At 37.6% G+C, this 16,729-nt stretch overlaps 1 protein-coding gene across 6 annotated transcripts; it reads right to left on the bottom strand.

Moving 5' to 3' along the window:
- Positions 1–2,306: 2,306 nt before the first annotated feature.
- On the bottom strand, positions 2,307–16,466 carry hdr (hematopoietic death receptor). 6 transcript variants are annotated; one of them, XM_057833057.1, is made up of 10 exons: positions 16,319–16,466; positions 10,644–10,794; positions 10,370–10,498; positions 10,140–10,251; positions 9,955–10,046; positions 8,623–8,706; positions 8,232–8,260; positions 8,073–8,135; positions 5,610–5,646; positions 2,307–4,048 (listed from the first exon to the last, which is right to left on the bottom strand). In XM_057833057.1, exons 1-10 carry the CDS (start codon positions 16,340–16,342, stop codon positions 3,753–3,755), a joined length of 1,017 nt encoding a protein of 338 aa, XP_057689040.1. In that variant the 5' UTR covers positions 16,343–16,466; the 3' UTR covers positions 2,307–3,752. The 6 variants fall into 6 exon arrangements, with proteins under 6 accessions (XP_057689040.1, XP_057689039.1, XP_057689038.1 ...); XM_057833056.1 differs by having other exon boundaries at positions 5,610–5,643; positions 8,073–8,150; XM_057833055.1 differs by having other exon boundaries at positions 8,073–8,150.
- Between the last annotated feature and the right edge of the window lie 263 nt (positions 16,467–16,729).

A 16,729-nucleotide genomic window follows, 5' to 3' on the forward strand; every position in this document is an offset into this window, starting at 1 on the left:
AAAAAAAAATCATGCAAACACACACAAAAAAAAAAACACTGACAAAAAAATGTCAGTAGACCACCTAAAGAAAATACTAGTAATTAAATAGGTGGCCACAGTGAAACGCATACAACAAACAAACAAATAACAACTGACCTAATCTACAAAGGGTAGAAAGCCTAAAACACAGGTCTTTACATATAAGAAAGGAGAAATGCTAAATTGAACTGGAATGTTCAAGAACTATATGTACAGGGAGTTACTCTTGTAAAGCGCCTTTCCACATTTAAGGCCCTTTAAGCACTTCATACTATATCGTCATGTACAGTACCTACGTACAAGTGACGCACGCAGTACCAAGGTCAACCTGGGGTTCATTATCTTGCTCAAGGATACTTAGATGAGTTCATCAGCGTGGACAATCAAACCCACAACCTCTGGGTTGGGGAACGACTACTCTACTCCTGAGCCACACCACCCCTTGAGAACCAAGCACAGAAAATGTAGTGACCATGGTGACAGGGTCATAATCTGGTGTCTGCCATTTCTGTGTTGAAATAACCTGCTATAATGATCATGACAAGTGCAACACCGGACCAGCAACATTCTTCAAGGAGGGGGAAAAAAAAGGAAAACAGAAAACAGCAGAAAGGTTGGAATTGAGTCATGCTTTATATGGTCCCTTGCACTGCATCATTGAGACAAATCTTGGAGCACAGCCAGAGGTTGGTGCACTTTTACCTTTTAGTTACTTCATATAAGGAAGTTAAGCAAGAGCTAAACCAGTTAAACTAGAAAGTATGACGTCATTGAGGTTAGCCTGTCAGCGGATGTGATACGAGTTTGCTGCATCAATGAACGTGCGCTCCCTTTGTTATTGATATGAGTGAATTAATTCATGTCTTGAAGGGCTGTAATAGGGCCTAATTCAAACAAGTGCCACTCCCAGTTTACACACACACACTATTGAAAGTGAATGAAAAGTGAAATAAAAAGACTTGTTCAAAAGATTCTGATATGAAGAAAAACATTCAGTATGTGAGATGTGATTAAAAGTCACATTGGAAACCATGTGACTTGCACAACGCGCACAATCTGTTATTTCCATTACTGGACATTATTAAACACTTCAGATTGTCCATTGAGAACTACTGTTTGTGTGCACCTGTTAGGAAAGATTGAAATTAGGAAAATGTGTTCACATTCTGAAAACCTGATGAAGTCAAATCTATTTAGGCAAATACGAACCATTTTACAATGAATTCTAAGAGCATCATTACAACCTACCATAAGCAATATGGGTCAAACGTTTTGAGTACCGTAATTTCCGGACAATAAAGCGTACCGGATTATTAGCCACACCAGCCAAATTTAATAAATTTTTAGAAAAAAAATCCACATATATGCCGTACCTGACTATAAACCGCAGGTGTCCATGTTTAAACATTGGATGTTTAAATTGGATGCTATGCAAACATTTTCGATTGATCAAAATTATATTTATTTACGAAACAAACATGCATTAACAACACCAACTCGTGTTGTCTGAATGGTAAAAACCAAACTAACTTAAAAAAAAAACAGGTCAGAGAACAAGTATTTGATACACTGCGAATGGGTTTCCCATTTTCCCATTGGCAGTGTATCAAATACTTGTTCTCCCCACTGTATATAAGCCGCTTCTTTAAAAAAAGCCGCAGGGTACAAACGGCAAGAAAAAAGTTGCGTCCGAAAAATACGGTAATTTCAATAGAAAAACAATTGTGGTCTGGTCACATTAAGATGGAATCATGGAAATTACTCAGAGACCTGTTGCGCCACTTAGATTGAGTCTTGGCAAGGACTGCTGCAGCATGCCCTTCCCTTTCTAGTCACATGTCCAAAGGCACACTCATTTTTAAGGCACAATTCATGTTAATGATTGTTCACAAGTAGGCTTGCCACCCGTCCCTTGAAATAAGGATTAGTTCTGAATTGGGAATTAAAATTTGCGTTCCGTATTGAACCAATACGGAATATATATATGAATACATTTCTATGCATTTTAGGAGTTTTGGGGAGGTCCCTTTTTTTATTTCACCTGTAGGGCTTTGGGCGTGAGAGGGTGTCCCTTAATTCCATTTCCGAATGCTGGCAAGCCTATTCACAAGTATGCCAGTGTCAATTTGTAAGATGTACAGTACATAGAAGTAGTGGAAACAGCTAATGTTGTAATTTGCCAATGTAAAATGGTGAGTTTACATTAGTATTTGTAAAAATGTATGGGTCCAACACATTCCCCTATACTATTTCAATAAAACAGTTGACAGTACAAGTTCTTTAAATATTCTTTAGTCAATGATAACTTTGGCACATTTTAACAACAGCCTTTCAGCAGACATCAACAAATACAGCGATCCCTCGCTGTTCAACTTTCGCACTCTCAGTGCATCACGGATTTAAAAATATTTATCAAAATTAAATTCAGAAAAAAAAATTCAAAATTGAGATATGGTGAAAAAGTTGCCCGTGCGCTAGCAGAAGGCAGGGAGAGCCCGATCACCTGATTCGCTGACCAGCAGCCCACTCCAAGAGATCCCTCCTGACTTCATTTACATGTGTGTATGATTATACACTTACACACATGTATCATAAGAGCAAATGAATGTACAACACGTGTTTAGATTTTTGCATTAAGTATATTTTTGTTAACATTTTTACATTTTTCTTTATTTGGGTCCAAAGATAACACACACACACACAAAAATAAGCAAATTAACAATGTGGCGGGCGACCCTACTTCGTGGTTTTTCACTTTATACGGGTCGGTTCTGGTCCCCGTTAACTGCGATAATTGAGGGATCACTGTATTGTTAAAAACATACCAGGGTCAGCACTATTACGCAAGTGCCATAATTTACAATTCTTTTCCTTCGAATACAAGCAATACATGACCATACGAGCAGAAGCAGCATAATAGAACATTTTAACCAAAATGATAGCCTCACTCAGAGAAAAAAAAAAATCTCAAACATGTCAAAAAGTACACATTGTGAAACTTGCTTCCTTCATTATAGGGTGAAAGTGTCCAAAATGCAGACAAAATACATTTTGTATGTTTTGGGAAGTAACCCAAAAGGCAACTTTCCCACATTGTGTGCAGACTGTGTTCCAGTTACACCATTTCATTAAAAAAAAAAATACATAAATATGGATGGAACAGCGATCATCTTGTACATTTTAGCGAAACCATACGTAGTGCATTTAATTATATAAGTCATTGTATGTGGTTCACTAACAGTAACAAAAGCTCTACAAAAAATATTGAAACATCTTCGCACTTTGATAAAGCATCAGTAAAGACATTCACTTTGTAAAACTTTGGCAACCCAGAACTATTAAAGTTAAAATGATCCATTTGTAATTCTAACCTGATAGTTCACTTTACACCTTTTGCCCAAGAAAAATAAAATCATTTCTGAGGCATCTGAAGCAGCACAGTAAGCAATGTCACAGTCACTATACGAAACATTGAACAACATACTTGTTAAATGCTTTCAATAAATATATTATGAAAGTTGCAGTGAAGCGCATCCCCTCAAGCATATTTGTTTGATTGCTCAGTGAGATTAAACCACCAGTCCCTGAGAATTCAATCCATACTGTGTAGCATAAATAACTTTGCATGTCTCCAAAGGTTGAAAACATGCACCACTCTTGTCACAACACTGTATACAAAAACATACACATTATGTAACCTAATTAGAAGTAATCAGAATAACTACAAAAAGTTACAATGATTTCTCTAAAATGTAATGACCATCTTCCAAGGCTTTCTCCTTGATGGACTCGGCTGTTAGCCTTTGATCAAGCACAAGTAAGGCTTTTAGCAGGTCATTTATAGATGCACATTTGCCCTCTTTCTCATACCAAATGCTTAGTAACTCATGAATCCTGTCCTCATATTGGTTTTGGTCAGTGGTTTTGATCACATTGTTGTTCAGGCCAAGTTCACGGAAGAATCTCTTATAATAAGCGATGCTGATCTCCTCGAAATATTGGAAACACTTCCTGAGAGACTCTTCGCCTGCGGAGGAAAAAAAAAAAAAAAAGGCCAAATGAAGTATCTGGACTTCAATCAACTGTTATACTTTACTATTCATTAACAATTGGTAGGTTTACATTTTTTTCTGTACATTATTCATAGAGGGGAAAAAAATAATTGAGAGAACGGAATGCGGTAAAATAATAATAATAATGAAATTGTAATTCTTTGAATTCATATAAAACCAACTCCTCTTGCAGATACAAATTCATTTGAGCAAAGTGCATTCATTAAAAATCCCCTAATCATATCAAAACCAGCTTACGTTAGTAACATCTGTATTACCGTTTTATAGAAACACATGAAGAATATTATCTGCCAATGGTTTGGCATGTCTCAATGGAATAGTAAAGCTTGAAAGCATAAACTGTTGCATCAAATTTAAATTTGACGAAAAAGTACATAAAAACTCAATTGCTAGGTGATAATTACTAAATATTTGCTTTTACCAATGAATGCTCACAATCAAGTTTAGGTTGTTGATGATTGTTTGCCATAATAGGATGTTCTATGATGGACTGCAATAAAGAGATATTTTCGTGACTCATAACTGTAGACCTTTTTGGCGCTTGATAAAACTGCCTTGTCATTCTGACCGGTTCAAACCGGCCAAGTTTCCACAGGTCAACTTTAAGAACAAGCCACAGAAATTAAGAAACTACACTGTATGGTACATTTAAGAAACCATACTTTTGCATTTATTCCTTGCTCAAATGCCATGCTTCATGAAATGTATTTGCACACATGTATATAATTCCACCTACATGCACACACATTGCCATACAAATCCAAGGAGTGTCGCCAGCTTGCTTCCCCTTTCCTAATAGGGCAAGACACCCGTCAGTTACAAGGGCCAACCCTCAAATAAAAAGAAAGGGCACGGGAGGGGTAGGTTAGAGCAATTTTGGTGACTGCATAGTGTAAATCTAGAATTCCCCTGTTTAGTCCCTCCTGCTCTCTTTGCGCAAGTTCATAAAAACTGAGTTCCTTCTCTCCTTATTTTGTCTACCTAAGGATTATTGTTGAACTTGACACTAGGATCCAATGATAAATTCCAATTTGGAAGCAACTTCCACCAATAATTCTTATTTGGGAATTACTTGGTTTTCTTGAATGATCTAGTCCTGGGCCAGCTCCATCTGGAAGGTGTCCTTAGATAACTAGCGTAGCTATTAACTTCTTGCCAAGTACAGCAATTTTGTTCATTCGTTCACTCTCTCTCACAGCACATGGCTGGAATTTGCTTGATGCACCCATTATAAAATCAAATGCCCATATTTAGTATTCCGGGTATTTTTTATTTATTTATTTTTTAATGTTTTTTTTTTCCCCCCTCCCGTAGTTCAGTTTCTTTAGAGTCTTATTTAAAATGAGAATTTTTATGTATAGCGTAAAACTATTTTCCGTTCCATTTATTACGTTTCGCTATGAGAGCGCTAAACTAACAGGTTTAAGGATACAATCAATAGATCTGTACCAGAGCTGCTTTAAAGCAACAACAACATTCCTTTTAGATTAGTACAAATTAATTGTCAAGACTTACCATTCACAGGAAACAGCTCCGGGAAAGGCTCATACTGCTATAGGACAAAAGACATTAATTATATGATTATGTTGCATATTTAAATAATTGTCAAGCAGGTTGAAAAAGAAAAGTTTGCAGCTGAGAAACAAAAAACAAATAAATGCTCTAATTGCCGCCACCACCTTTCATTATTAGGTGCCAGTGAGTCATCCGTTTACCAGAAACGTTCCAAACTCTGATACACAGTTAAAGACAAACATGGTCACACAAATATGAAACTGAAGGTGTGGCAGCCTCTGCGGAAGTACAATAAATAAACTATAGATTTTGGTTAATCCCAAATAGACCTCGATATGGGTTTTAGCAGCCAGTACAGCCGCCACGACCCCAATGTGGCTAAGTGGGGCCTTACACTACACAATTTTTTGGGCATTGAAATATGATAGCTTGAAAGGCGAGAGAATTGTCCCAGATATCTAAACATCCTTCCACAAGAGAATTAGATAAACTCTAGGGTGGTATGCACTACAATAATCTTTCCCAACTGGGTCACGCCCAGAAATGATAAGTAACAAAAGAGCAGAAGGACAGATGCTCAGTAGTATATCGCCTGTAAGAAAGTTGCCCAAGTTTCACTGGTCTTTTTGAGTTTTATTAGTAACACAGCATGAAAAAATACCAAAGCAACCAAACGAGCTACCATGCCATCTCTATCCCGACCTGCGTGATCCATTTACAGAACAACAAGGAACATACATCGTTTAAGAAATGCATTCAGCCCAGTAACCTGTAGAACACATTCACCCCGAGTTGTTACAGTATGTTAAGATGGATTAAACACACCTAGAGAACGCCCCATCGGTGCAATACCCTTCGAAAAATGGGGAGCTTAATTCGTTTTTACTCGTCAGTGCTCGCCCAGTGTCGCAGCAGCTGTTCAGCGCTTTGTGGTAAACTAATAAATATGCCATCAAATGACTAATATTCTTACTGACAATGGTAAGTTGCGCAGTCACCATGCTGTGGAAAAAAAAAACAATTCTATACTAAAATATAAGAATTTTTAAGCAGAATGCTCAGAACAACTACTAAACAACACAGTGTGGAATCACCCCAATGGCAAGCATACAAACAACTCCCTTGCGCTGCTCCAAAGGTAACCCGATTAAAAGGGAAAAAAAATATCAAACTTGTCTGAATGCAATCAAATGGCTTCTGAGCGGTTCGTTGACCGCTGATACTAAACGAAAAAACGTGCCAGACAATCACCCCTAAAATGGCCTGAGCTGCCCATTTATTTTAAGAGATGCAGTATTTAAAGACAAAAAAAAAAAAAAAAAAAAGTCTTGTGTAGTGTAAGGCCACCCTAATTGACATGAAAATAATGTATGGATGGAAGGTTTTACATTATTTAAAATTAAAGACACAGTTACAGTGGTATCTCTACATACCAAGTTTACCCGTTCCAGGACCTTGTTTGTAAGTCGAAATGGTCACATGTCGAGCAGGATTTCCCCATAGGAATACATTATAATTCCAGTAATTCGTTCCACAGCCCAAAAACCTACACTAAATCCTTAATAAATACTGCTGGTACTATTACAAATGGCAATTAAGCATAGCAAAACAAATAAATTATAAAATCAAAATAATAATAATAATAGCGGGGCTGACGTGCCAGAGACAGAGCGGTGAGCTTGAGAGTTTCGCTTTCACTGTTTTCATGAGAACACCGTCAATTGCGGCAGACCGTAGGCATTTAGTGTTGAATAAGTTGTGAAATAAATGATAAAAACGTGGCGAAGCTGGCGATTTCTTTGGAGATGTTACCACAATAAGAATAGTCAGTTTAACTTAAAAAGACTGGCGAATGATGGTCTGAGGAGGACCGTGGAGATGTATTGTTGAGCCATTTCACGGATGCCCACCCCACGCTCATATTTTTCTATAATTTGCATCTTCATTTAGAAGCTTCAACTTTTTTCTTGTTTCAACACCTGTACCAACCTTTTCTGAAACCTGTGTTGATTTCTCACACAAGAAAATCCGCCGTGCATTCGTCGGCGGTGCTGCCATGTCGTTGTATTTCGAGCATGTCATCGGATGTAGAAACAAATGGCGAGTCAAATTTTACGTCGGATGTCAAAAACATCGTGTCGAAAAGATCATACGTCGAGGTACCACTGTACTAATTTCTTAAACTTAAAACAACATCAACATTACAAACATTTTTATGAGAAATGAAGAAGAAGAAGGCATGAATATGTGAGAGGCTAAGCAGCATTGAGAGAAGCATGAATGAAGCAGGGCCAAGTTTGCGGCTCTCACCTTCAAAATGGGCTGACTAGCGATCAGATGGACTTGTTGGGCAGAGGCAAGGGGCAGGCTGGTTAGATTTTGCTGCGAGTTACTGGCAGAGCTGTTGGAGTTTTCAAACAGTGCTTGACACTCATCCTTAGCATCTGAACTTTGAACGCTCACCCGCGGCAAAGTAAAGCTCAAAAGGGAGCATCCATTTCTTTGAGTTTGTTCAGTCATCCCCTCCTGCAAATACACTTGCTTCAAATGTGTATGCAAAAGTACTTCATCATCTTACTCTTAATTACTCTCAAACTAATAGTGACAAGAAATGAAACGCACCTCATTTTTCTGCACATTTCCTGTAGATCCTAGAGAGAATATATCAACAAGTAAATTAACTTCACCCACATTTTTCATTACATATCAAGGAAAATATTGAATTGTACAAATGCTTGTTTTCTTGGAAGCGGCAGCAGTTTGATTCACATGGTAGAAGATTCTCACTTTTAAAGTGAATTCTTAAATTACATAAGAGTTCTCACTTTAAAATCATGATTCAATGAGAAACGTGAGAATAAAGTCAGAATTCTGACTATAAAAGTGAGAATCTTGCCAACCCTTTTTTCTTCACTGGACCTGATCCTCTACCAAGGATTTTGTTCAAGAAATAACATTTTGAAACCAATATAGGATTTCATTTGATGAATAAACGTAATTTGGTTGAACATACCTCCTGCCTGTTTCTTCTTCCAAATGCATATTGCCCCAGCAACTACTACTGAAGCAATTGCGATGACTAAGACACTGATGACAGCTGTCAACGGATAATGAAAACCACATTAGCGCCAGTGAGTGAATATGATACAGATTTTAACCTTGATCAAGTTTTCATTTTTAGCAAACATCCGATTTTGAAATACCGTATTTTTTGGACAATAAGTCCCAATTTTTTATCATAGTTTGGCTGGGGGTGCCACTTATACTCAGGAGCGACTTATTTGTGAAATTTTTAACACATTATTACCGTCTTGGCCCGAATATAAGCCTGTGTTTTTGCATTGAAAATAGGCTGAAAAAGTGGGGGTCTTATATTCCCGGTCTAGACGTTATACCCATTCACGACGCTAAATGGCGCCAGATATCATTGAAGCGATGTTCTGTCATGACAGATCACAGCTACTCTCAAGTTTAACCAGTTTGCATTATTTTATTGCAATGTTTTTCCTTATTCAGATTTGTTTCAAGACTACAGTTAGTTAGATTTCACTTTGATGGTTAATGCAGTTATTGCAATTTTGTTGTTTTATCACAATAGATTGGTTTATTTACATTTCAAAAACCAGAAGCCATTCATTTACAAATGTGATTGCACTTTAGTTTACATATTTAAATGTTCAGATATTAAGATTTGAATGAGGCAAGATAACATGCTTTTTCTCTCAAATATATTGTTATAATCATTTGTTTCTGATGTACTGTAATTATTTTCTGTATAAAAATTAATTTGGTGTTCAAAAAGTTTTTTCAAACTTGAGTCTTGAAAAAGAGGGGGTCGTCTTATAGTCAGGGACGTCTTATATTCGGGCCAATACGGTATATCATTTTACATATAATTTTGGTGTTTTGGAGTGACACTGATGGTTTGGTAAACTTGTTAGCATGTTCTTTATGCTATAGTTATCAGAATAACTCAGCTATGTTACGTTAACATACCGGCATTTCGTTGTTCATGCATCATGTAACATTATTATACTTTACATTTATTCAGCATGTTGTTCTCTATTGTATATTTATTTTAAATTGCCTTTCAAGATGACATGTTTTATGTGTTGGATTTTATCAAGTAAATTTCTCCCAAAAATGAGACTTATACTCAGGTGCGACTTCTATATGTTTTTTTTCCCTCTTCGTTGGGCATTTTATGGCTGGTGCGACTTATACTCTGGTGCGACTTACAGTCCGAAAAATACGGTGAATACAAACGATCCTTTTCGACCCATTGTGTGGGGAAAGTTTGTATTGTTTTCAAAGATGCAATCTTAATTTAAAAATTGGACTTTACCTGGCGTCGCCTCACTCTGCAGAGGGATTTTCTTGCACTCCGTATTTGAGGTAGCTGTGCAGTTACGTACAACCTTTTCATCCTTACGACACCTAATTTAGAGGCAGGCAAAACCCACAGTAAATTCAAATGCCTTATATCTGTCGTTAATGGGGGAAAAAAAAAAAAAAAGAGGACACGGTCACCTTAGACACTTCTTGCACATCTCACATGGTTGTTCAGGTGTACAGAATCCTCCCTCTTTGCACCGGCATATACTATTTCGAGTTTTGCTACAAGCCTGGGCAATTTCTTGATCTGCAACACAAAATAGTAAAGTAACAGATTTCTGGAAAATCCTTTGTAAAATTCTGAACGTCTCATTTTCTCTTTATGTTATTCCATTCAATAGTTCAAATTCGCCAAACAGAAATACCTGAACGACACTGCGTGCATCCAATACATTTTTGGAGATGATTGTCGTGCTCAGTGTAAGTTTCATCTTCACATTCCTCACACTGCCCCTTTTCACCTGGCACAGTGCAGTCGGATTTCAAATGGGTACCTGAAACGAATAGTAACTGAGCATCAAACTCATTTGTTTCCTAAGCAAACATTTCCCATTGCGCTTAGGTGAAGGACATCTTATTTATGCGAGAAACACCAGAATTGTCAGTGTGTTAACACAGTTGAGCTTTCATTTGCCTTACCAGCTGGGCAGTACTTGCAGCAGATGTTGTTACTCCGGTACTCCCCATTTTTACAGATTACTGTACGTCGGATTGGGATGTCTCCCAAATGAAGGCCAGTTGTTGGGAATGGGACGGTGGAGGAAAAAGACCAGACAAAAACACCAATCACCTGTGGGGGGGGGGGGGGGGGGGGGGGGGGAGTACCTGTTCAGCCAATGAACTCTGGGACGGCTATGTTCTTGTGGCTATGAATAAACACTGAAGGGAAACAGATTACAGCAGACTAGGGCTGCACCATTATCTTTCAAAAGATAATTACAAATATTTTTCAGCAACATTGGGAACCCAATTGTTAGTCGTAACAACGCATAATCTCAAAAAAATCTTTAAAATAATCTTAAAAACACGATATTTTCCACATGATTTCCATCTGCTATAAAAGCTGCGTAATACAAAACATACATCTTTTTGTTTTATTTGACGATATCCCTGTACACCTTATTTGTTGCTTTGTAGCCCCAAAATTTTAGAATAAAAAAAATCTGATTACGATCCCTGACCCGATTACGATCATCTAAAAATGATATGTTCGGCCCAGTGCAGGTTGTAGGCAGGAATGTATGAGGGGTCAGTCAGAAATGTGTCGGGGGGGGGGGGGGGGGCATCATATGTGGGGCACAGCGAGGCACAGACGAGCGAGCAAAAAAAAAAAAAAAATCTTTACCACTTACCTGTCATGAAAAGTCAGGAATAGCGCTTTAAACTATAAAAATTCAAACCAAAATTCAAGTTTCTGTAATGGACCTTTTTTGGGTGTTTTTCAACAATCAGTATTCAAAATCAAAACTGGGGCATTCCTTATTGCCAGTCAATTCACCTCATCAGTTTCCATCACTCCTTCACCTCTCCCTGCACTCTGCTGCTCTACTTTGTTTGGACAGAAATGCGGGTATATCACTGGAGCCGTTATGCAATTAATCACCGTTTCTCAACCGGTAACCCAAAAGTGGTTTATGTTGTTTAGGTAGGTTACCTGCTTACCCGTCTCATTCCTCTTTGCTGCGAGCAAATAACTTTCTAACATCCATTTGCAAGTGTAAGGCTGTGTCAAATACAAATAAAAATACATTTTGTTCCAGATTACAGGGACCGCAGTAACAAATAAAATGCTTGTAAAAGAGACAATAGTTATAGGTTGTTTTAATTACCAAAGAAAAATTCATCTATAAGTGTAAAAAAAATTAACTCGATACAACTATGCTTGTAAAACAGCTGGAAATTATGATGAGCACACTTACAAAATTGTTAGAGGTTATATCTCAAAGAGAGACAATTAATTCATACATACTGATTCAATCTTGTCATATTAACAAATAAGAATAAATATCATTATTGATACAGCTCAAATACTACATACCATATTAACACAATATTAAAGCTCTTGAGTGAGAGCCTCTCAAATCGCATTTAATTCTCATTGTATTCATAGTACGTAAGCTAAAAGACGGCAGCTAATCTGCCATTTCAATTTACAACCAGAGTCGTTTACTGCAGTTAACTGCCTGATACTTAAAGAGTAAAGTTCAACCATTTGAATTCACAATTCATGGGAGTAGGCGACCAAAAAAACATCAATACAGGTAATAAAAACAAAAACCAATGATGGGCAGTTTATCTGGCACTAACCTGTAAAGCAGGTGGGAAGATGTCATTTGCACCCACCATCGACTGTATGATTAGCACATGCTAATATTGATGCTGTATTCATGTGTTGTTGGGATAATCGAAAAAAATCACTTTGTATTACATGGTGTTTAAAAAAGCGCCAAACAGTCACTCAACTTGTTATGTTATCGTTGGGGCATTAAAATAGGCTACTCCTATTTGTATCAACCATGTTTTTATCCCACATTACGACTTAACGGCTAGAGGGGGGAATCTTTGGGCACCTAACGATTCGATTACGATTCCATTATAAAACGATTATTGATGACCCCCCACCAAAACTATTAGCTGCTTTTAATGTTTTGTACATTAGTTACAAAAATTGTACAAAAAGCCTCTCAGGCTTAAATAAACGACTATTTCAGTATCAAGTTAACAGTTCAAAACAGTAAAGTCAGTTAAGTCCCCATTCTTTATCAGCAGCTTTAAACTACTTTCAATTAATGTAATGTTGTGAATCAACTGTTAAAGTTGTTAAAATTGGTCCCGTTATTCCATAATTTCCCTTCTGTCTACTTTCGACATGTGAAAGTTTTAAAACTGTTTTAAAGATAGATTCAAGTCAAGTTTTCGCCAATTTAGGAGTATTTTAGATAAAAAGTTAATTAGGTCCGCATGAAGGTTCGCTACAATAGCCTTCCAGAGAAGTCTACTGCTTTAAGATGGCGGATGTTTACCAACGCCGACAAGTGTGTCATTTCGCATCTACTTTTCTATACATGTGCAGCTAACGCCGCCGAGTCTGTCATTTCGCATCTAGTACTATATACATATGATATCTATTATTTACCGTTGCATTATGTGGACGTAGTTTGTAGCGGCTTTCGGCAGCAGTCAGGTATTATTGTTTTTTTATCTTGAGCCATGAGTTGAGTCAGAGCCATGAGTTGAGCATTGTCATTACCCGGGTAATGACAAGCATGATGTTTACTTACGGTCCGTTCCTCATTGCATCCCAAAGACCGCGCTATGTTTCAGTTCCGCTTTACTTGATATATTTCAATAATCGGAATTTGGATGTTTGTGAATAGTTCTCAAATCTTCCATCTTCAATCGCGAATAATCTAAGAATCTGAAATGTCGCACATAGAGGTGTGCAAAATTTCCGATTCTTAGATTATTCGCGATTCGGCCGTGGAAGATTCGAGAACGATTCACAAACATCCAAATTCCGATTATTGAAATATGCGAAGTAAAGTGGAAGTACACAACACTCAGCGCGCCGCGCGGTCTTCAGGACGGAACGGAGCGAGAGTAGCTAAACATCATGCTTCCCATTACCCGGCCCCTCGGGTAATGCCAATGCTCAACTCACGGCTCTAGCTCAACTCATGCAACGAGATAGGTATGTTGTTGTGTTTTTCTGACTGCTGCCGAAAAGCTGCTACAAGTACATCCATATAGTGTTACGGTGGATATCATTTATATAGGACTAGATGCAATATAGATTTGGCAGTGTTAGCAGCACATCTACAAAAAGCTAGATGCTGGCGTTATAAACGGCCGCCATTTTAAAGCAGTACACTTCCCTGCAAGGCTGTTGTAGCGAACCTTCCAAGCAAACCTAATTAACTTTTTATCTAAAATACTCCTAAATCGGTAAGATATTGACTTGAATCTATCTTTAAAATAGTTTTAAAACTTTCACATGTCGAAAGTAGACAAAAGGGAAATTATGGAATAACGGGAGCAATTTTAACAAATTTAACGGTTGATTCACAACATTAAATTAATTGAATGTAGTTTAAAGCTGCTGATACAGAATGGGGACTGGAGTTTTTTATTTAATGTTATTTTTGTATATTTGTTTACGCTATATGTTAACTTGATACTGAAATAGTAGTGTGGTTTAGCCTGAGAGTATTTTGGAACAATTTTAGAACTTATGTACAAAACATTAACAAAAAAAAAAACAAAAAAAAGAGAAAAAAAAAAAAGGAGGGGGGTGCATCAATAATCGTTTTATAATCAAATCGGAGCCTCTGAATCGTAATCGTAATCGAATCGTTAGGTGCCCAGAGATTCCCAGCTCTAGTCGCACACCTCTATTTACAGCACATCAGAACGATTTTCCAACTTGGGAACTCAATTTCCCGAAACACATGAACACACCATATCTCCTGAAGGTGCTTCGCGAAAGTGTCAACTCATGCCAAAATTACGTGCATAAACTACTAGTGGTGTCAACAATAATCGATGCGGCGATGCATCCCGATGCGAGGCATGGCCGATTTGATTCGATGCAAGACATTACATGATTGATTGAAAGACAAATATTATAAACTGTCTAAATCATAGGTGTCAAACCAACTCAACATGTTGATGACCCCAAAATGCAGTGACAGCAATAAAATTAACTTACAAGAATATTTATAATCATAAGTAAGTTGAACTTGAAAATGAGTGTTTTTTTGTTTCCCATTCCCATTTTTTTTTCCATTCTTGAGGGGAATTCCAAATCAGGCTGCTTAGGCTATACTTTTCGCCAAGATTGTCATCCATTGAATATGTTACGCCCACCGGTGTCGTGCCAATGTAGTTACCCTAGTCAAAAATTGTTTCCCCTGGGCGGAGCCACTGCGCTGCACTGATTTGCGTGTTTTGGTGATGTAGTAGTTATCTACGAAGTTTTAAAACATGGCACATCCATCAAAAAAACTTTTTCGTACAACGTAACATACGTACTGAATGTAAAAAAGGCAACGTTTCACGGTTTTACTCGTAGGATGACCTATTACTGTTATTACTGTAATTCAATTCCTTTATGGAGTTTCTCCAGTTTAATAAACGTCGATGTCTAAAATATATAACTGATTCTTTTCTGCCTTCAATTAATTGTTTAAGTCGACGAAACTCATAACTAATGTGTGTGTTCGCTCCTGTGGCCAGGGGACACAATTTTTGACGGGGGTAACTACATTGGCAAGACACCTGTGGAGGCTCTATTGTACAATTAGCGTCTTTAGTGGGGCAAATTGACACTCCTCTCACGATTTGACGGTGATCTCTAACGTTTCATGGTCCACATTTTCAATCTCTGGTTCTTGTTCAGTAGTTGTCCCTTTTGAAAGCTTAGGTTTGAAACAAATTACGTATATCCATCTTGCCTCTTCGGTCTTCGGGTGGTTTTGGCTAAGCAAAGCAAATGACCGTCTAAGGTATAGTCACATGATCTGTTCAAAAAATATTTTGGCCCATTATAAAAATATCTGTTTTTTGTTCATTTCATTCATTTTTGTTGTGTTTTATTGCTTTACAACTTTTATTGACAACATTTCACTGGAAAATTATTAATTTTGAAATCATACTGAATAGGAAAGTCAAATTACATGCAATGACACTTTTCGGCCACCGGGGGGGCCCTGGCCCCTCTGAAAATCCGCTTATGATTTTAGTGAAGGTTAGTGTAATGTTAAGGGCTAGATCTAGCAGTCACTTCACACAAAATCACGTGCAGAGCCCAAAATTCCCGAATCATTATTATCATTAGTCAGCATTTGGAGGCAAATATTGCACCGCCGCTGGAGTTAAGACCCCCCAAGCGTCATTAATGTGCATAAATATCCAAATCGAGGTGCACGTCATGCACCCGAATCAGAGCAGCACTTTACGAAGAAACTTTAAGAAGCGTGGTCTTTTAGGGGAAACTGAATAACTTTACTTTCTTGAAGTAGCGAGGAATTTAACACGGAGACGCGAACAAACTCATAGGAAAGTCCCGACATGTCTGCGCGTTTCACCATAGATTAGAACATACAGCATGAAACACAAACACCTAAATTAAAGTTTACTTTTTGTCGGTGTCTCACCTGTCGCAATCGCAGGTAACATAAATTACATAACATTACAGTGCCCACTGAATTATTTAATTGTTTCACAACGACGGTCCATACAGTAAAAAAGCCACTTAATGCTGAACAACACATGAATGAGTATTATCCTGCTCTTTAGAATATGAAGGAACTTACAATACAAGGCAAGATCCTGTTCATTCTTCGGTAAATTACGTTATGGTCTAGCAGACAGAGCACCCTACCCGCCACCTACTCTTGAGAAGTTTTTCTAAGATAGTGCGGAAGTTCGCAGGTGTGACTTAATCAGGGTTGCCAGATGGGAAAGACAGTCTCCAGCCCAATCACAGCGTGAAACCCGCCCAGTTCAATTGAAAAAAAATAAAAATAAAAAATAAAAATAAAAATTTAAAAAAAAAATAAAAAACAGCCCAAATGACAACCTGCCGTTCCTACGCAAGATGATTAGAGCCATTGCAGGGGGAAAAAAACTAGATTCTGACTTCTATTCTCAGAACTTGGCCACTGTTTTTTTTCCTTCTTCATCAGTGGCCCTAATCCTCCTCCTCAAAATAAAATGTTTCACTT

This window comes from Corythoichthys intestinalis, chromosome 3 (assembly GCF_030265065.1).
Source record: "Corythoichthys intestinalis isolate RoL2023-P3 chromosome 3, ASM3026506v1, whole genome shotgun sequence".
Lineage (NCBI taxonomy): Eukaryota > Metazoa > Chordata > Actinopteri > Syngnathiformes > Syngnathidae > Corythoichthys > Corythoichthys intestinalis.